The sequence below is a fragment of the Leopardus geoffroyi genome, chromosome D2 (genome assembly GCF_018350155.1).
Source record: "Leopardus geoffroyi isolate Oge1 chromosome D2, O.geoffroyi_Oge1_pat1.0, whole genome shotgun sequence".
Taxonomy (NCBI): domain Eukaryota; kingdom Metazoa; phylum Chordata; class Mammalia; order Carnivora; family Felidae; genus Leopardus; species Leopardus geoffroyi.
In genome coordinates, this window is record NC_059334.1 from 61,825,720 (window position 1) to 61,847,406 (window position 21,687).

The following is a 21,687-nucleotide window of genomic DNA, read 5'->3' on the forward strand; positions in this document are numbered from 1 at the left end:
TCTGAGCTGTCAGCACAGAACCCGACGTGGGGCTCGAACTTATGAGCTGTGAGACCGTGACCTGAGCCGAAGTCGGATGCTTAACCGACTGAGCCACCCAAGTGCCCCTTCAGTTAACTTCTTTTAAACCTCAATTAGACTGATTTCATGCAGAAGCGTTGCCTAATGTGCCTTGTGAGATGGATTGGTGAGCCCGTGGTTTTAGGTATATTCTTGAGGTAAACAGGCCATCAGGGAGGATGACTGCATTTGCCATTAGAAAGTTATTTTGAAATTTGGTGTTGATTTATGCTATCTGGTTTGCAAAAGAATCAGAGCCGAAAGAGAAAGAAAACCGAGAGGTTAGGATTGCCCTTTCCCCAGGACGAGCCTGGTAATTAGTCTGTTTGGCCCTCGGCATGAAATGGTAATGCACAGACTCAGGATTCTTGGGAAAGGAGCAAGTGATTGAGGTCTCGTCTTTAACCTAGTTTTTTCTTGATCGCTTCTTTGTCAAAAAAAAAAAAAATACTTGCGGAAGGGCTTTGTATTAGATACCTTCTGGATTCAGGGTTTGCAAACTATAGCCGACAAGTACTTGCCACCAGTTTTTGTATAGGCCACAAGCTGAGAACAAATTTTTTTTTTTTTTTTACATTTGGTAATTGTTGAAAAACATCAAAAGTATAATTACTTTGTGACTTGTGAAAATAATATGAAATTCAAATTTCACGTCTGTGATAAAGTTTTATTTGGCACAACGGCCACGGTAAGGCATTTACATATGGGTGCTTTGGCTCACCAGCAGGACTGAGCAGTTACTCAGTACTGCATGACCCACAGAGCCTCACATACTGACCACCTGGCCCTTGACGAGAGAAGTGCGCTGACCTCTCTTCTGGATGACCCTCTTCATATTTGCTTGACCTTGAGGACCTCCTGGTCTGGAGTAGAAACGAAGCTAACAGATACCATTGTTAAAATGTTGTTCCACGAAAGTGTTCTTGTTCGTCTGTTTCCTAAGAGGTTTTGTCCGGATGTTTGTTTTCCCTGTCTCGGCAGAGGCTAGGAGCCTCTGAAAGGCAGGGGCACGCTTCACCGTGTCATCTGTCACACGGTGATTGTTCTTTCCTGCAGCGTGGTGACATCGAGTAGCGGGAGACAGTGCGCGCTCCAAACTGCTGCTGTGGTTACGTGGGTTCTGGGAGGGTTGTGTCCGTGACCGCCCGTTAGTGTACTTGCGAGGGCACCAGCGATCTTCACGAAGAATGTTCACGGTCGCTCCCAGTCATCATGCCTTGACTGCTTGCTTCAGGATGGGTCCTGACCGTGCCGCACAGATTTGATGAGGATTCGGTCTCCTCTTGCCGTGTGGTGTTTGTACGTAGAGTGCCCGCAATCTAGAGATAGTTGAGCCTTTGCAAAATAGTCTGTCGTTTTCATTCAAAAAGAGCCCTGATCTAATAGAATGCATTTCCTTTTATCTTTTCTTGTCCTTCTGTCAGCTGATAACAGAACGAAAAAGAAAGTGGCCCATCGTGAAAGAAAGCAAGATTTTTCTGCCTTCAAGCAGACAGACAGCGAGATGAAGGTTAAAATATCACCACAGCTTCTCTTGGCCATGCACCGTTTCCTAGCAACAGGCAAGTGCAGCTTATCACAGTTTGAAATCTCTACAAACCCTGGAGCGTGTTTCTCACCCACCACTGACTGGGGTGGGCTGGGGGTGGAGACTGGGAAATGGGGTGATAAGTAATGCCACTTTTGTGTTTTGTTTTTTGTTTTTTTTTGTTTTGTTTTGTTTGTTTTGTTTTGTTTTTTTCTTTTTAAATTCTCTCCTCTCCTGTGTTCAGTGTCGGCATGAACCCTCTGAGACATTTACCAGGGGTGGACCAGTAACTTAAAATTGGTCTGAAAGGTAAGGATGAATGTTAGTGCCACACTGCATGTGAACGGTAGGCCAGGTCATCTGCTTCCGGCTAAGTCCGGGGGAGAGCCCCGCTGGTGGAGTAGGCTGACAGTGCGAGCCACCAGCCCGGTTGTGTGTGTGAGACGGTTGAGTAATTCTCTCTTCAGCTTGCCTTGGAAGAACAGTTGGACCTCAGTGGTAACACAGGTGCTATGATTTGCAAAGAAGAACAACAGATTTTCACAATTAAATCCTAACGTTCTATGATTTTAATGGAATCGGAAATTCTCAGGGCTTTGACATGGATGTCTTGATGGCCTCTGCAAGTCAGATTAACTTGGGCCCATTCCAGGAGGCAAGCGGAATGATTATTAAAACCACCAATCCGGCCGGCACTTGACTGCTCCAGAAAGGTCAAGGTTGAATGGACTTGAGACTGACTAACCCTTCTCACATCCCCACATGGCTCTCTAGGTGAAGGGTGAGCTCTGTTGGCCAGGGGATACATGAGAAAATCTGAAGGTACCCAGTGGCCTGTAGAAGACGTCCGTGTCCAGGATGGGCACCCGGTGCCTTTCAGCTGCATGCAGCGTACTTAAAACATTTTGAACAGAAGGCTCAAGTAGCCACTGGATGGACTGTCACGTGCCCTTTAAGATCATGTTTTCAGATATGTAGAAATGCTCACCGTATAACATCTATGACCTGGGTAAATACTCCTAATTTAATGTGAAGTGAGACAAAAACAGTATAAAACTGTAAAGGTTATCGTTGTGTTTTTATGTGCGCGCGCACACACACGCACACACAGGGGCACAGGCCTAGAGAAGGTACTGGAAAAAAAAATGCTCACCAATTGCTCAGAGTGATTGAGTGGTTGGTTCCTAGATCATTTTATTTTCCTCTTTGCCTTTTTCTGCTATTTTCCCAAATTTCTACAGTGTTCTATCTTATTTTGTTATGACCAGAAAGTCACCGAAGCTAATAGAGAATTTAGGTTTCATGTAATGAAAAAAATTTTAAACATGGAAGCAGTGTCTTTCGCTTACTCTTTCTCTAATCCTGGTAATATTGTTCATTGTTTAAAGACCGTGATTCACAACAGAATGTTCTCCTGCTCTGCCTCTGAGATACCATGACGTCCAGGTCCAGTAGAGCAAGCCTGAGTTAGTAATTTTGAGTTTTGTCATCTGAAATAAAACGGATAACTCTGTAAATACAGATCCACACTACTTTTTACTTTGATTTTTTTAGTTAGCAAGTTGGAGTGCATGTTGATGTGTGCACGTGCCTTGCTTTTTTTTTCTGAATTTCTGCCTTCCTTTGTTCCCAGGCCTTCTCAGGGTAGTGGAGTGGGAGAATGAGAGACGAAGCACTTCGTCTGTGCACCTGGTACTAACCCACGCTAGATGCTTCCTGACCTTTGCTTCTTCCTTTGGCTGTTGTTGGACAGTCAGACTATTGTGGCCTGTTCGAAGGGTGGCCTGGCAGTCAGGAGCCTGCTTCTGGTTGACTTTGATTTGTATCAGAGAATTAGGATACTTTTTATAAGAACCGAAACCAATGACAAGTTGAAAAGGAAAAATTCAAAAGACACAAATACGCAAATTCAGTATTTTCTGATTCCTCCCAGGTAATCTGCCCCCAGTGGATCACCAAACGGAAGTGTCATTAATCCGTATTGTTTCGCTTTGACTCCAAGTATTCTTACATATTCTAAACACCTTAATCACTAGTATAATTTTTTTCCATCCATTTGAAGTGTAATATCAAGTTGTGTTTATATCTATAGAAGTAGAAGCATTTAGCCCATCCCAGATGTCAGAGAAGATCCTTCTAAGGCTGCTAAAGCACCCCAATGTCATCCAGGAACTGAAGTATGATGAGAAGAACAAGAAAGCCCCAGAATACTACCTCTACCAGCGAAACAAACCTGTAGACTACTTCGTTCTCATTTTGCAGGTCAGAAGAATTATTCACTAGTTGTTTGATCTCACTGAGTACCCACCCTTCCAGTCCCCAGGAGACTTTTCTGTACATGAATGGGTGTCGAGGTTTACATGCTTAACTACTTAACTTCCGGGGTAGCCTTATCCATGGGAGGCTTTCATCCCCTCCCCGCCCCCCCCCCCCACCCTGCCGTTTTCCTAGCTGTGAAGTAATTTCAATCTAAAGTAATGCCCTTAGTGAACTTCCGTTTCCCATACTGAAGGGCACTTACCGATTGCTGAGGCGATGAGGCGTTCATTTGAAGAGTGGTGAATTCAGTGGTTTGTGTTTTTTGGAGAGTGTGGGGCCATATACATCTAAGTCTTGGTGTGGGGCATTTGAAATTTTTAAGTGTACTGAGTTCCTTGCGTCCTTTTTTTTTTTTTTATCATCTTTTCTTTTTTCCACCCCTCATTAGGACTTGGTCTTACACCACTTCCTAGAGGTAACTTACTGTCTCCCCTGAACAATATCAAAATAATCCATTTATTATTGTTTTTATTCCTGGTTACTAACCAGACTGTTCTACAGGGGAACTGATGTGAAAATCACAGCCTCTCATGGCAATGGAAACTTAATTCCTTCTCACTAATAACATAACCCACTCTATGAGGCGAGAAGTTTCGTCCATTCTGAACCCTCCCTGAGGGGATTTAGTGTGTAGGTTGATAGGAGGCCCTTGTTATATCACAGTTGCACCTAATAGAACTCTGACCTTGGCATGGAAGCCAAGATAAACAGTACAATGAAGAAAGTGCTGGTTTTATTGACGTCTTGTACCTCTTTATTGAAGAGTTACTTTTACAGGAAATCTGAGTTGATTTAGCACAAGAATCCCAGCCCCTGAGGCAGTCTCCTGTTTTTGGTTATTTCCTAGATGTGAATTGGAGGTATCATTGTAAAAGTATCATGAGTACTTGGTAGGTCCTACAATTTACATGAGTCCAGCAAGGTCCCAATTATCTAAGGGACAATTAAAGAGGGTTTTGTTTTTGTTTTTTTTTTTTTTTTTAAATGCGAAAACAACTCTTATCAATGTCTGGATGTCAAACTCTGCAAAGTGTTGTGTCCATGTCTCATGTTTGGTTGCTATCCCGATGTCTAGATGCAGCAATAAGGAACTGGAGAAAAATCCATGGATAAACTCGTTTCATACCACTTTTATACATTCTTTCTTAGAAACTTTGCAGGTTTTCTAATTCAGTACCTTGATTTTTCTAGTAACCTTAGTCTCATTCAACCCTGAATTGTGTTTTTCTCTGGAGACCTACATGCTTGATGCTGAGGGGGCTGTAGGGAATTTATTTACTGCAGCAAGGGAATAAAGCATTTGTGTTTCTCATAAAAGCTAGATGTGATTATTCCTCAAACCTAGAGAAACTTTGAATTACACTAAAGATGGTTGTTTGAAGACTGACATGGTGAATTTCAGGAGCAATGTTAGAAATTATGTGGCTTCCGGTTGTTGATTTTTATGTGGTTAGCATTTATAAAGTTGTGATTCAGGAATGTTCTTTAGGTGTATAAGAAAGCCATTTCCTGGCTGAAGGATCTAGAAATCGATTTTATGGAGGAGGGACTTCATACTCATTGTTCCTTTATAAGTAAATCTTTAAAGATATTTTTGATAAGGCATTTGTGTGTATGTACCTGTATCGAATACCTATGGCATGCTAAATATTAATGTGACAATTGTTTGAATTGTTGAACTGATGATGTCATGGGGGTTTAGAAATAGTGTATGTGCTGGATTAAGAGGATTTACAGAGGTGTTTAAACTATGGGGTTTAGTGAAAATCATGTTCTTGCAGGCTGGCCAATTACCTGAGGTACTCAGAGTATAACAAAAGGAAATACCGTAATCCCTGTCAACCTAGTACAGCTGTCACCTTTTACAGAGTCCATTCCACTCTAAAATGTCACTAACCCAACCTTGCAAATTCGTGCCAGGTGGTTGACCATGCTCTGCTGTGTTCAAGAGCATTAAATCAGAAGAAAGCTTCAGTATCTGCCTTCCATTCCTGGCCCCAGAGCCAATGAGCTTCCCTCTTCTGCAGACACTAGGAAAAAAAACTCTTTGATTAAGTAATTGATGTTTGGAATGTAATAAGAAATAGAAACACATCAGTTTGAGTTTAAATTCTAATGAAGTAAAGTCTAATTTATTCAAAGTAAACCATTTAAGTAGGTTTAATTAAAAGAATGTAAGTTACCAGGCACATACCTCCCACTGCCTAAGTATAAAAAGGCTACAATGTCAAGTTTTCTCTAAAAAAAAGTAGATTTTTCAACTCAAATGTATTGGAGGGATCAGTAAGGACAGAGATAAAAGCATAATAAACAGTGAAATAAAAGCTTATTGACTCTACAGGTCTTAAATAACACAATACATACATAAAAGTAGAAATGGATAAGATCATAATTCTGGTGGAAATTATTTTCTACCATGATAGAGTAAGCCTACCAAGAAAAAAATGTCTTAACTTGACTAATAAAATTAACGGGAATTTGGAGAAAATTAACTATAAAACCAGGGAAATAGACTTTTTAAAAACTTTCATGTGACTTCCATAAAATTGATCATTTGCTATGTCATGTGTAAGTTCTAAACTCAGAAAGGTAGACATTTCCAGAACCGCCTGTATAGGTCGTAATGAAATAGACTTAAAAATACATAATTGAAGAGTAGTACTAAGCCATTTTTAAAATAGCAATCAATTCTCTTACAAAGATGTATTATGTAAGACTTCGAACAGAGTGTAGAATGTGTCCTTATGTGTTTCACTTGTGTGTCTGTATATACATGAACTCTGTCTGGAAGGTTACTCAAGAGTCTGGCAACAGGTGGTTGCCTCTAAGGAGGAGACTTGGAGGACTGGGAATAGGATGGAGGGGAGACTTCTCCCAATGAATTTGAATTTCTTTATCTTTTATTTTTTTATTTTTTTAACGTTTATTTATTTTTGAGAGAGAGAGAGACAGAGCGTGAGTAGGGGAGGGGCAGAGAGAGGAGAAGACAGAGATTCCGAAGCAGGCTCCAGGCTTTGAGCTGTCAGCACAGAACCCGACGCGGGGCTCAGACTCCTGAACCGTGAGATCATGGCCTAAGCTGAAGTTGGGCACCCCTGAATTTGAATTTCTTACTATGTGCATGTATTACCTACTTAAATAATTGTTGAAAAGGGGTACCTGGGTGGCTCAGTTAGTTAGCTAACTCAGGGCTCAGGTCATGATCCCGCAGTTTGTGAGTTTGAGCCCTGCATCAGGTTCTGTGCTGACAGTGCAGAGCCTACTTGGGATTGTCTCTCTCTCTCTGCCCCTCCCCAGCTCGCTCTCTCTCTCTCTCTCTCTCAAAATAAATACATATTCTAAATAAATAGAATAATTGTTGAAAATATTAGCAAACTGAAAACCTTAAGTAACAACTGAATTAGAAAATTTATGGAAAATGATAAAATACATGTTATTTTGTGTCTTGAATGTTCTTTTTTTTTTTTAATTACATCTTTTTTTTTTTAATGTTATTTTTGGGAGTGAGAGAGACAGAGCATGAGCAGGGGCAGAGAGAGAGAAACAGAATCCGAAGCAGGCTCCAGTCTCTGAGCCATCAGCACAGAGCCTGACACAGGGCTTGAACTCACGAACCGCGAGATCATGAACTGAGCCGAAGTCAGTTGCTTAACTGACTGAGCCACCCAGGCACCCCGTCTTGAACGTTATTCTTACATGTAGTAGGTCAGTTTTACAAAATACTGTTCTTCTAAATATTTAAATAAGAAAAAAATCTGTCATGATCTAGAAAAAGGAAACAAACTGAAAAGAACAAATTAAGAAGGAAAGCAAATTCTAATGAGAAAGACTTACAGCCCATAAATGAAATCAAGATTTGGTTCTTTTAAAAGATGAACAGGGACACCTGGGTGGCTCAGTTGGTTAAGCGTCTGACTTTGGCTCAGGTCATGATCTCATGGTTTGTGAGTTAAAGCCCCATGTCAGGCCCTGTGCTGACAGCTCAGAGCCTGGAACGTGCTTCAGATTCTGTGTCTCCCTCTCTCTCTGCCTCTCCTCCACTCACACTCTGTCTCTGTCTCTCTTTCTTAAAAATAAAAGTTAAAAAAATAAAAAAAATAAAAGATGAACAGAATCTTTAATCTTATCCTACTGATGTAATTAATGTGATACAAGAGAAAAACAACAAAATGAGAAGTTCTCTCCTCGAAAAAACTAGATTCAAGGAAATCACATGGGGAAAAAAAGGAAACTCTGAGAGCTCAATTTCTATACAATAAAGATGGGACAAGATGGTATGATCATCACATTTCCTAACTATAAAGGTAGCAGTTAGAGACTGACAACATACCCAAAGAGTTACTCAGTGTGACTGACTAAATTAGGTTTATTTAGGAATTCAGCACTAGCTTAAGGGCAACAAAACCAAAATATGCCGTTGTTAATTCAGAAAGTGGTAAAGAAACAAATCCTCAGGCTCACATCAATAGGTATCAGAAAGGCAACGGACTAAATTAAACATCCGTATTTTTTTTTTATTTGAGAAGACAAAAAACAAAAAAAAATCTTTGTAAAAATCCGTGATGAATATTCAGTGAACAAAAAAGAAAAAGTACTATAGAATCAATCATATCTTTAAACTGGCATCCTGCTTTTGGGAATACACCCATACAATCTGTCATATACATGCATCTAAAGAAATTGTTTTATAAAGCTATCTGTGCAAACATATTTACAGCAAATCTGTTCATTAGAAAGTAGCAGTAGTTCATATGTCTCAGCCAATTATATTGTGATATGATGAGACTACTATATAGTCATGAAAGAAGTGGAAAGCATATACAAAAATATGTCGAGTATGTACACAATAATGGTACTATAAGCCATTTTTCTAATTCATAGACTTGGTATTTTACAGTGAAGGATTTGTTGGTCCTTTGGGGAGTAAAATATCCAATCAAAAAAAAAAAAAATTAGCGTTCTTCCACAGCACATAACCACATTATGATTTTAGTAAATACAAAGAATACTAAGAAAACATAGCTCTTTCCTTTGCCAATTATAAAATCAATAAAAGGAACAGGTTGGTTTTTTTTTTTTTTCTGGTGTTAATTTTTCTGGTTGATTTCATGTCTCAGCTTTTTTTGTTGTTGTTGAACTCCCCATCAACTCTGGTTTTTTAGAGCCCCTGACATGGATTCAGAAGGGATTTTTCCCTGTAGAGTGAAATCCATTCTTTTGTGGAGGTGGCATCTTAGAGCTTATATAGCCCTCGACAGTACCTAATACCGTTTCACCTGTTATCAGAAGAGGAATTTAAACTTGCAATACCAAACCCTTCTCGAAGATTTTTGAGTTGCAGGGTGTGTGTATCCCAGTGAATGATAGATCCTCAACCTTGAGGCAAGTACAGATAGCACCCATTTTAAAGGAAAAAAAAATTACTTGGATGCCCAGAGTTGACCCTGTTTTTTGAAAAAAAGTTTGAGAGAGAGAGAGAGAGAGACAGAATCCAAAGTAGTCTCCAGGCTCTGAGCTGTCAGCACAGAGCCCAACTTGGGGGCTCCAACTCACGAACCGTGAGATCATGACTTGAGCCAATATCAAGAGTCAGATGCTTGCTTAACCGACTGAGGCACCCGGGTGCCCCGAGTTGATCCTGTTTTTAACAAATTATACTTACATATGCATAAGTACAAGACAAGGTGTAAGCTCCTTTTGGGCTCTTTGAGTTCGGACATGTATAAACCAAAAACAAAGTTGTAATTAACATTCTAAACGTGTCTGTAACATTGTCTGGCTGATAGGAAAGTGCCACCGGCCCCAGTACTGAGGCAGGGGCTCTGGGGCAGGCTCTTGTGCATTTAGCACGCTTGGGTCTCCGTGCGCCAGCGATGACTGACCCTTCAGCCCTTTGTTCCATTCCTTTGAATGTTTGTGCAGTATGCTGTGCTGTTATTGGCCTCCACTGGGTGTGACTGGATTATTTATGTTTGGTCCCCCTCTGTCCCTTTCTCTCTAGTTCAGTGCTCCTTACACTTTCATGTGCAGAGGGCTTGCTTTGGGGATTCGGTGTAGCTAGGCTGGAGTCTGAAATGCTATGTATTTCTAGCAAGCTCCCAGTTGATTGAGTAGCAAGGCTTAGCTGTCAAGATTCAAGCTGTGAGAACACCCTCTTCATAACGCAACTGTGAATAATACGGGCACTGACATCCGGTGGTGGCATTTGGTTAGGAGATGGTCAACCAGATGGTCCAAAAATAAGTGTAAATTAATTTTTGACCATCAAGTAACTTTTTTTTTTTTTTTTTTTTAGTGTTGATTAAACATTCATGAAGAGAACTTTCTGTCTTAAGACTACATCTCTGGATTCCAGATGGAAAAGTAATTGCTAGGGCACGTTTGAGTGCCAGAACAGACCTCTCTCTTTGGGTTTGCTTCCCCTCTTACTGGGCGGTGCTGGTGAATTCAAACTGGTGTTCACGCCCCTGGGATTCAGTTACCTCCTTTCAGGTATCAAGCTCCGCTGAATAATTTGTGATGGTGATTTAAGGAAAAAAAAAAAACAAAACAAAACAAGACTCAGTGCAAAGGTGAGCGGGAGATTGAGAAGATGCTCAGCATATGGTGTCTGAGGAAGTCTCTGATCTCCCTGAGTCCATGGCATCCGCTGACCAGTTGATCTTGCTTGTGCCAACTAGGTTAGCGCAGGCTTCCACCTTGTGGCCAGGTGTGGCACAGGCTGCTTTGTCAGTGTGGCTTCTGGACGCAAAAGGCTTTGAGGAGAGTTACCTAATGACCTTCTTCCAAAGAAAGGTGGGATTCTGTGATGGTAACTTTACTTGGGAAACCAGCTTTGCTTGAGACGGTGAGGCCTTTCCTTCCTATCTGTTGATAAATGTTGATTCATTTTTTTTTTTTTAATTTTTTTTTTTCAACGTTTATTCATTTTTGGGACAGAGAGAGACAGAGCATGAACGGGGGAGGGGCAGAGAGAGAGGGAGACACAGAATCGGAAACAGGCTCCAGGCTCTGAGCCATCAGCCCAGAGCCCGACGCGGGGCTCGAACTCACGGACCGCGAGATCATGACCTGGTTGAAGTCGGACACCTAACCGACTGCGCCACCCAGGCGCCCCTGTTGATTCATTTTTGAGAGAGCGAGGGGAGGGAGAGAGAATGAGAGAATGAGTGGGGGGTGGGGCAGAGAGAGAGACAGAGGGGGACAGAGGATCTAAAGCAGGCTCCACGCTGACAACGACGAGCCTGATGCAGGGTTCAAACTCATGAATGGTGAGATCATCACCTGAGCCAAAGTTGGACGCTCAACTGACTGAGGAGGCGCCCCCCTCCTCTCGTCAGTTTGAATATGAAGCCTAGCTCCCTTTGGGAGCCTTTTCATGTCCTGTGCTGACTTTTTTCTATGTGTGTGTGATAGAGTAAATTTGTGGATGTTTCAAAAGTAAAATTGAGGGGTGCCAGGGTGGCTCAGTCGGTTAACTGTCTGACTTCAGCTCAGGTCATGATCTCCAGGTTCATAGGTTCGAGCCCCAGGTCGCGCTCCACGCTGACGGCTCAGAGCCCGGAGCCTGCTTCAGATTCTGTGTCTCCCTCTCTCTCTTCCCCTCCCCTGCTTGAGCTCTATCTCTCAATGATAAACATTAAAAAGAACTTTAAAAAAGTAAAACTGATATGTAGCCCCTTCCTTACGTGGAAAAGCTGTTATCTAAGGACACCTGACTGGTTGTGAGGCAGGCAAGCCGTTTCTTCATGCGAGTGGCCCCAGTTTGTATATGGTAGGTTTATTTGGAAATGGTCACTTCTGGGAGCCATCGACACACATACATGAGTGAAAACTGTTTACTGGATGTTTTCTAAAACTTGCCTCCCAGAAAAGCTGCACTTGTGTAGTGAGGAATACAGGGATGGGCAGTTATTAAAACTTGGAATTGTAGAATCATATGAAGTTTGACTCAAAAGAACCCCAGGGATCCTTTATGGCAATTTTACAAATGATGTAAGATTAGCTTTGCGCAGTGGTTCTTTAAGGCTGAGGCTTGACAAAGGTTTCATCAGTTTGAGACAAAAAGGAGAAAAATAAAGACCGCTGCAGCAAGTTACACGTAAAATTACATGTATTCAGTTTACAGACCTGTTAGTCTACGATGGTATGTTATCTATATTTGGGGGATAAAATGGCTGGTCTTAAGTGCAGTGATGGTTCAAGTAGATGGCTGTGTTGTGTAAAATCTCTGTAGGAAATAAAAATTTGTCAACCCTCTCTCCGAGGCTGGAGGAATATTTTACTAGTTGTGGGAATCGAGACACCAGGAACCACTGACCAGGTGTCACTGCCTGCAGCCTGGTCGGTGTCGGCTGGGTGGGCTGTGGAAGACGACGACCCATCCTCCCTCACCTGTAGGCCGGTCCTCAAGGACAGAGGAGAGGTGAACGTGATCCAGAGCTTTGAGTCTTGGGCGCGGCTGCCCTTGTTTAATTCGTGGGCTCAACAGCCACCGCGGCTATGGGGGAGTTTCCTGAGAGGCCACGGTACATAGAGGCTCTGGAGCTGGGGCCGCTGTTCACACAGCCTTGCAGCAATGATTCCCAAACTTGCTGCATGCTAGAATCCCCTGGAGAGCTTTATTAAAATCCTGATGCCCAGGTCGCACCCATACGAGTTAAATCAGAATGCCTGGGAGTGGGGGCCAGACATCAGGTTTGTTTTTTCAAATCCCCAGGTATTTCCAGGGTACAGCAAGGGCTGGGAGTCACTGCCTTTGAGTTGACTTGGCAGAGGTTCCACCAGCGTGGCTCCTTTCCTAGAGGCAGACCCGGTATTGTTATTTGCGGTCTTTGGGGGACTGGCCGTTACCCTGCTGGTTCTGACAGTAATTATAAGGAATTGTAAGTGGACACCCATTTGCAGGGACCCAGAATACAGAGGGCCTTGTAACTCGTAAGACAAATGATCCAGGTCAGCTGGAGACCCGTAAAGATGGAAGTCATGAGGAGGCTCGGAGGCTCTGTTGGATTTCATTCTTCCTCTGGATTTTCTGCATAGAAATTTGGCTTATGTGGGGCACCTGGGTGGCTCAGTCAGTTGGGCATCTGACTTGGGCTCAGGTCATGATCTGGCATTTCTGAGTTCGAGCCCTGCATCCAGCTCTGTGCTGACAGCTCAGAGCCTGCTTCGGATCAGATTGTTTCTCCCATGCTCTCTGCCCCTCCCCTGCTCACGCTCTCTCAAAAATGACTAAATGTTAAAAAAGATTTTTTTTAACTAAAAAAAATTTAAAAAAAAAAAGAAAGAAACTTGGCTTACAAGATGGTCGTGAAACCACTGTTAAGCTTCCAACTAGAGAGACAGATGTTTTCAAATAGCACATACATACATATTAACTGATAGAAGCTTGAGCATTAGCCCAGGAAGAAAGGGATAAGTAATTAAGAAGATGCATACGATCAGGCACTCCCAGTAAAACTGGGTCCCTGCCTCTGAAGTCCCTCACTCTCCCCGCACCTGTTCCTTCAAGATGCCAGCTCAGTTATCACCTCTTCTCTCTCTTTCCCTCTCTACCTCCCTCCCTCTCCCCCTCCCTAATCTCCATCTCCAGTCCTGACCTTTCTCCTAACTTTTGTTCTTCCTCTTCAGCCTCTTTTGATGGACTCTTCCCCCAAGACCTCCTTCTGGAAGGGAGGGCGTCCTCTCCTCCTTGTCCCCAGCACGGATGCAACCCCTTCCCCACTTTCCTGTCTGCGCTCACGGGCTCATGGCGCCCCTTCTTCCGGTCACTCACTCAGAGCAAACTTCTGTCAAGATTGGTGACTCCCCCTCCCTCCTTTACGCTTCTTTCTCCCTCTCGCTTTCTCCAAACTGTGTCGATCCCTTAACTGTAGCTCCTCTCCTAGCAATCTTTTTCTGGTCCTGTGGTTCCTAGCCCGGCGTGAGCCTTGACTTTGTCTCCCTGAAGCCGAGCTCCAGAGCCCCTGTGCGCAAGAACCTGGCCTCATTAGTCTAGCCCTTCGTCGTCCAAGGCGCTCTGCAGTGTAACCTGCTCTCCAGGCTGCTTTTCTGCCCCATCTCCCCGCTCTTCCCTGTGAAACCCTGTGCAAACTCAGTGAGCCCGGCGGGCTTCTGTCTCCCACCTCTGACCTGCCCTCTCTTCTCTCGGCTCAAATCCTCCTTAGATTTTCCTTCCTGTACAAAATTTGCCTTGTATAAGAGCAGGGAGTAATTTTTTCTCTCCGAATTCCTTATGTTCTTACTGTCTTGTTCCTCGTGGAGAATTTTTGTTGACTGCCTTGTCCCATCGATTTTCACATGCTCCCCTGTCTCCTGCACTGGAAATGCGTGGGTGGCAAGGCCTGTCTTCTCGCAGGATCCCGGGGCACCTGTTTGTTTGCAGGTTGATTGTATATTATGGGTGGAGTCTTGAGTTCCTCTCTTATGGCAGAGAGTTGGTTGGGGGTGGATAAAACTACTATTTTGAGTGAAGAACTCAAAATCTAAAGGAGAGACCATAAATAGTTTTCTGAAGAACTGATTTGAGGAAAGTCTTTCGTAATTGGGAATGTGGTACATGATAATAGGGGTGATCAAAATCATAGTTTGTGTTAGTGGATAGCATAGTGTAGCCTATCGGTCAAGAGCTTGTTCTTTGGTTATTGAATGTTTCTGTGCCTCTCTGTCCTGATTTGTAAGGGGGGGGGGTGGTATTTGTGTCTGCTTCATGGAGTTACAAGCCTTAAGTGAGTTAATAAAGCGCTGACTTGTTAGCCCAGCTGCCCCTTCAATAAATCGTACCATAATTTTTATTTACCTGTCATAGAGGACGTACCGTCAAGGTAGCCTCTCACTGGAGAGGTGGTTATAGGCACCATGAACAAGAGCCACTGTGACCTTTGTCTTGGAAACCCACAAGTGTCACTCACTCAGTGGGGTATTGCAGTCGCCCAGAAAACGCATACTAAACCCCTACAGTGAGGGGGGTCACGGTGGAGCCTAAAGCTACCAGGATGAATCGGGCAGCCTCAGTCGGTCCCAGAGGAACTGATGAGGGAAGTTGTGGACTAAGAAGCTAGAGGAAGAGAAGGCAAAGGAGAACTTCAGGGAGAGGTTTTGTCCTGATGGAAGGAGACTGGCCTCAGGAACTTTTCCAAGACTGTGAGGAGGGAGTCCCGAGGTGTCGCAGGGCCCGTGGGGAGTCTGGATGACAAGGGGTTGGCCTGCACACGTGGGATGCTGGGCTGGCAAGACCAGAGTGAGTTCTGCCCCTAGAACTCTTCTGGGGTAGTCCTCTCTCTTCCACGGCCACGAACCGTGTTCGTTAACCCTTGACCCTGATGCTGCCCCAGCTCACACTCCTGCAAGACTGCGTCTTCCCAGCGTTGGTTCCACAAATGGGGCGAGAGCACCGTCTTCTTATTACTGGGCGGGTTCCTGGAGCATCCAGGCACAAAAACAAGGATGCTGGGGAAATACCAAGGGGACTCACAGAAATTAAACATCACACTTTTACTGTCTTCTCTGCATCTCCAGCCAAATCCAGTCTTCATATTTGAGATGAATTAACCCTCTCTGCTGAGTTGGGAAAGATCATCTGAGGCTCTACTTCCCCGGGGTTGGTTGGGAAAGGAATTTAGATGGAAGGACAAATCTTGCAGAGAGTCTGCAGATGGAGTCAGGGAACTGGACTGAAAACACTCCCCTTTTCTTCTCACAGGGGAAGGTGGAAGTGGAAGCTGGGAAAGAAGGTATGAAGTTCGAAGCCAGTGCTTTCTCCTACTATGGTGTGATGGCCCTCACAGCCTCTCCAGGTGAGTTTTCCTGCCCGGCCTCTTGGGGCAGGGCTGTGTTTTAGGGACAGAATGCCCTTCTACTCTCACCTTCCTATACCTGCCAGCCAGCCCTGTTTATCTACTTTTTTGCCCTTTTTATTGAAGTATAGCGTGTAAGCCCAAAAACGCCCCGAGTAAATCCTAAGTCTATGCCCCCGTGAATCGTCACACACTGACCACTCCTGTGTCGACAGGAGGTGGGCAGGCCCCGCCCCCGCCCCCACACTCCCTCTTAGTCACCCTTGCCCAGGCCACTGCCTTGACTTCTAAGCATAGCCTAGTTTTGCCCGCTTTTGGACTTTGCGTAAATGGACTTAGGCAGTAGGTGTCGTATTGAGCCTGGCTTCTCTCACCCGCTGTCGTCCGGGTCACGTTTGTCATCGTTGCTGCGTGTGCTCCTACTTTATTCTCACGGTGCTGCACCACGTGAATATACAACAGTGTATCTATTTCATGGCTGCTGGGCACGGGGTTAGTGTCCTATTTGAGGCCACCGTGGATTGTGTGGCTGTGGGTACCGCTGTGCACGTCTTCTGGTGGGCGTGTGTGGAGGGGCGGAACTGCGGGCTCATGGCCATGGCCTCGGCTTGAGTAGCTCCTGCCTTGCAGTTTGCCGCGGTGGCTGCAGCGGTTCAAGCTCCCGCCTGGACCGACGAGGGTCCTGGCTGCCCCGCATCCATCGCTAGATACGAAAACATTAACTATGCTGGAGGTTTTTGAATTGACATTTTCCCGAGGAGGAATGAGGTTAATGTGTATGTATTGCCTACAGCCAGCTCTTATCTAGACAGCTGGTCAGTTGAGTCAGCCAGCTAATGGGTGTGCCATAGGGTGTCGACTAAGTGCTCTGAGCACAAGAGGCCAGCAAGCCGTGTCCGTCCTGGTAAGAACATGGGCCACAGATCCCTCTGGGTCAGGACTTGATGGGTCCCTGTGCACTGCTTGGTTTTTTGCAAGCGTGCGCGTGCTTGCTGCCTGACCCCGGCTGCAACCAGACAGGTAAACGGAGGTGCTGGGGTGCCATCTTGTGGCCAGAATACCAAATGACATGCTGTGCTAGGAGACAGAAACCTCAAATTTAAAACTAGCCTAAAACAACCTGGGTCACTTCTGAAAACCAGTCTCAAAAGGTAGGGGGTATACCTCCAGACAGACCTATTTGGGTGACATTAGTCTTCATCTGTTGCGCCACACAGTGTCCCGGCAAAGATGTCTTTACAGTGGGGAAGCCAGTGAAATGTTAGGAATTCTCTCAAACCTCTCAGCCTCCCCTGCCCCAGATGCATCTTCTCACTGTCCTGTCATGGGGTTTCCAGCCACATCAGCCAGTCTCCCCGTTGTCAACTGTTGGCTAACACCAGTGTGAATGTAGGCCTGTCTGATCCCACTTAATTGTGTCTGCTGTAAACTTGAAGGTGATCTTCTGTTCTCACTGCTAGTGAGGAGGCAGGGAGATTCCAAAGTGGGCCGGGAAGACCTGGGTCACAGCTGCAGTTTCATATTCTATGGTTGCCTGCCCTTGAGGACAGCCCTGGCTTCCTCCTCCTTAAAAGGACTTACTAAGGTTACCTCGTGTGATTGTTAGAAGAATAGAACGTGATGATACTTATCCACACGAGTGCATTGTAAGCTTGAAAGCACAGAGGGAATGTCGGGTATGACAGGTGGCAAGCTTGTGACTGTTTGGCCACCAACCTCAGATTAGTCCCAGGTGAGCAGAGTCAGAGTTGTTGAGAAGGTTGTTTTGAAAAGAAAGTTAGAGGAGTTAAGTGCACAATCTTACTGATGACTGGTTCTCGAAACCTAAATATTAGCCCAATTTATACTGAACTGTGGATTCACGTAAGGGCAGATCCCATTCAGAAAAGGAATTGAAGAGCAGACCTCCCTGAAAGAAAGCCTGGGGGACCGTAGCAAGCTTGCCTTTTCTGGAAATGCCAGGAAGGAAGGGGATCTCATTCATAACATCCTATTACAAAGCCCAGTATTTGACTTGACAAGTAGGATTTGGGATTTTGTGCATTTCATTGAGAGATACAATTAGTACAGTAATCTCAAGATAATAATTCTATTTATTAGTGTTGATTGCCTAGAAAAATCCTGCCATCATTAGTTATCACAGCCTGTCCCTTTGCATGTCAATTATACTTTAATTTAAAAACAAAAACAGAAACAAAACTTCCTGCCCAGAAAATAGGACTCCTGCCAGGTAGGGCATTGCTGATTGGACTTTTCAATCAGATGGACCTGTAGCTCTCTGAGTAAGCAGTGCTGAGGATGCCCTTGGTCCGCCATTCCCAGCAGACCTGTGTATAACAGCCTTTATTTACTTTCCTCTAATACTTTGAAACTTCAGAGTATGCCGAGCCAATGCAAAATATCATATCAAAATTACAACCAGGCTAATTAAGGATGTCCATGAATTGAATAACTAATTGCTTGCCGCAGACAGGGACGCTCTTGGCTGTGCTGGTGCAGGTGGCTTGGGTCCTGCTCTTGGGGCCGTTGATTAATTGAGCCCCCCTTTTGTGTGGCTAGTTGTGATTTAAACCCTTAAGAGCACGTTTTGAGCTATAAACCCCAATAGGGTATTAATGGCTTAAGAGATTTCTGGGTTAGTAAAGAAGCATTTGAATAGGATTTCTTCTGATTTCTGCCTCCCCATTCCTCTTCCTGGAAAGCAACGTGTGCTCTCTTTTTTTTTTTTTTTAATTTACATAATAACTTACAGGCTTTTGCACTTCTGGAATGGAACGCTGATGTTAGTAGAGCGGGTGTCTGCTCCTGTCCCCTGAGTGCAGAGATCGCCTTTCTTGCCTTTTGATATGGTCTCACCCTGTTTTTCTCCATTTTTCAGTTCCTTTGTCCCTGTCTCGTACCTTTGTTGTCAGCAGAACAGAGTTGTTAGCAGCAGGTTCTCCAGGTAACTCTGCATGTTTCCTTTTCATAATTCTTCCGGTTGCCTCCCTTGACCCCACAAAAGCCTAGATCTGCTCCCTTTATTTGGTCCAGGCCGTTTGCAGTTTTTCTTTGAGGTTGCAAACTCCATGCTTACAGACGCAGTAGTGAGCTTTCCCGGGAAGTATGAGCCCACAGCCGTTGTGCAAAGGCTTCGGGAGACTGGCGGGGAATCCGCGAGCGTGAGCAGCGCTGACCCCACAGAAAGTGAGAGTGATTCTGACCTGGATCCTCACTGCTCCCTGCCTGGCCCACCCACACTGCCGACCTTGGGTTTTCAGGGCGGTACAGGGGGGCGGCTTGGGGTGGTTTGACCTCAGCAAAGGCACTTGCAGAGGCCCCGAGCCTCAGAACCTGAGGATGCTTCTACCAAAAGCACATTGAGCCCAAAGTCTCAAGGACTATGAATTTTCCTCAGTGGACAAGCGCCCTGTTTGCAGAGGCCCTGGCATTCTTGGTTCTGTTCCTTTGGTCCTTTCTCTGACATCCCTGTGAACGGGGCACATGCATTACCCCTCCTTCCCCCATCAGGCAGGTGGCCCTGCTTGTCCTGTCTCCTTCTCTCTCTTTTGAAACTAGTACTGTGCACATTCCCCACCAGCTGCTGGTTCCTGCCCTGCAGGAGAGTTTGGTCATGCCTGGCTAACACGTCCAGCGGCTAAAAAGAAAGGCAAAGGTTTAATCTTTCTTTAATTAAAATTGCTGAGCTTTTGGTAGTACAATTTTTCTCTTTATTTTGTTCCACACAGCTTATATTTTAAAATCTGATGAAATTTGCGATCCATAATCCAGTTTGAGCAAAACTGTCAAATGCTGATATTTAGTAAAGGAGGCAATACTTGTCCTAGAAAGAAGCTAATGTTCCTTCAAGTGTTTGCTCTGAAAGAATTGGGGGTAGATCTTATTTATAGGACTGTTTGAATCAAATGAGCTGGAAGATTATACATATGTACACATACATATATACGCACATACGTAGGTATTTGTGTATATGTATATATGTTTGTGTTTTTTTCTCCCCATTTTATTCGCTGGCATGTGCTACCTCTTTAAAATGTTACAGATGCTGAAGTGGAGTGACTTTTGGAATAAGCTCATGAAATATCATTTGTATTTTACTTTTCCTGTAGAACTTAGAGATTTCTTAGCTGTGTCCACTCTATCTGATCCAGTAATAAAAAAATCCATTTGTGGGCCCAAGCCTTCAGGATGCTGGCATTACAATAATAGACCTAAACCAGTGATTTCTAGCCTATTCCAAAAGGTGCTTTGTGGTTCCCAGGGAGGAGGCTGGGACTGTTAACTTTACAGTATCTTTCTAGCTGACTTCTAAAAAGAATTCCTAGGCAAGATGAAGAAAAAGAAAAAAAAAATCCGAGAAGGCATAGAGGAATTAAGATTGAAAGGTTTTTTATCATAATTATTGTGATAATTTAGCACATAAATTTGGCAACAAAACATGACCTGAACTGGGGAGTGGCCACTTAAAGTCTTTATTCTCCTTGGTGTGAATATTCATCTCTCTCACTGCATGTTTGTTTTTTAAATATATGAAATTTATTGTCAAATTGGTTTCCATACAACACCCAGTGCTCATCCCAAAAGATGCCCTTTTCGATACCCATCACCCACCCTTCCCTCCCTCCCACCCCCCATCAACCCTCAGTTTGTTCTCAGTTTTTAAGAGTCTCTTATGCTTTGGCTCTCTTCCACTCTAACCTCTCTTCCCCCCCACCTTCCCCTCCCCCATGGGTTCCTGTTAAGTTTCTCAGGATCCACATAAGAGTGAAACCATATGGTATCTGTCTTTCTCTGTATGGCTCATTTCACTTAGCATCACACTCTCCAGTTCCATCCACGTTGCTACAAAGGGGCAGATTTCATTCTTTCTCATTGCCACGTAGTACTCCATTGTGTATATACACCACAATTTCTTTATCCATTCATCAGTTGATGGACATTTAGGCTCTTTCCATAATTTCTCTCACTGCATGTTGATGAAAGGCCAATCACACTCTGTCCTTGCCAAGCTACTGCAGAAGGGGTCCCACTGCTTCTCCAGACTGTGGCCAGGACGCCAGGCAGTGGGTTGCTGCAAAGGAGGGGGTTCATCTCACAAAAACAGAGGGTGGTGGGTTGAGAGGAAACTGACTAGAAATATAGATACCTTGGAGAAACCAGAGTTTGCGTGTAATCCTCCTCAGGAGAAAAGGAGACTCAGAAGTACTGCGCAGGGCCCTTGACATCTACCTGACACAGTCTGATCAATAAGCAAAGCACCCCTTAAATGTTTTGGTTTTTGGACCTTTAAACTGTAACACACAAAAGCAAGCACTGTCTATAGCAATGGTGATGTGGGGCTAAAGCGTAAGGATTCAGTGGGATCCTTTGTTTCAAAGAACGATTGGATCTTTCAGCCTGGGTGATGCCCTCACAAATACAGGAAGGCTTGGCCATCAGGGTAGGTACGTAGTGGAGAGGTCTGGGAAGCAAACAGAAAATATAACCATGTTAACTAGGCTTATGGATCGGTTGTTAGGTGTCAGATGCTGTGCTAAGCATGTTACATATGATCTCATTTTTTAAAAAGCTTTTTATTTATTTTTGAGATAAAGAGAGAGAGTGGGGAAGGGAGGAGGCGTAGAGAGGAAAGGAGACAGAGGATCCGGAGCGGGCTTTGTGCTGGCAGCAGAGAGCCCGATGCAGGGCTTGAACTCCTGATCATGGAGCTGAAGTCAGACACTTAACTGACTGAGCCACCCAGGCGCCCCTATTATTTCATTCTGAATCCCCATCAGACTCTAGGAAGTGGAGACTATTATTACCTGCCTTTTACATATAGGTAGGGAATCTGAGGCTTTAGCAAAGGGTCATCCCTTCTGCTAAATAGAAAACATCTGATAAATTATTAATTTGCCTTGTTCTCTTAGAAGATAAGTGGAACCAACCAGATGAGTGGCCACTCTGAGTTTAGTTTTGACTGACGATGGAAAATTGTTCTGC

The 21,687-nt window shown here is 44.2% G+C and overlaps 1 protein-coding gene across 4 annotated transcripts in view; it reads left to right on the forward strand.

The window, feature by feature from the left end:
- Positions 1-21,687, forward strand: part of CNNM2 (cyclin and CBS domain divalent metal cation transport mediator 2) — a 154,050-nt gene that overhangs the window by 123,564 nt on the left and 8,799 nt on the right. For 2 of the 4 annotated variants that reach the window (XR_006701678.1, XM_045438753.1), the window contains exons 3-6: positions 1,485-1,622; positions 3,681-3,850; positions 15,612-15,705; positions 18,584-18,649. Coding sequence is in view for 2 of the 4 variants with exons in the window: in XM_045438753.1 (XP_045294709.1) it covers positions 1,485-1,622; positions 3,681-3,850; positions 15,612-15,705; positions 18,584-18,649 (468 nt within the window). In the remaining 2 variants the exon portion in view is untranslated. Of the gene's footprint in view, positions 1-1,484; positions 1,623-1,832; positions 1,898-3,680; positions 3,851-15,611; positions 15,706-18,583; positions 18,650-21,687 lie in introns of those variants that run through there. The other 2 variants (XR_006701679.1, XM_045438754.1) reach the window with 2 other exon arrangements.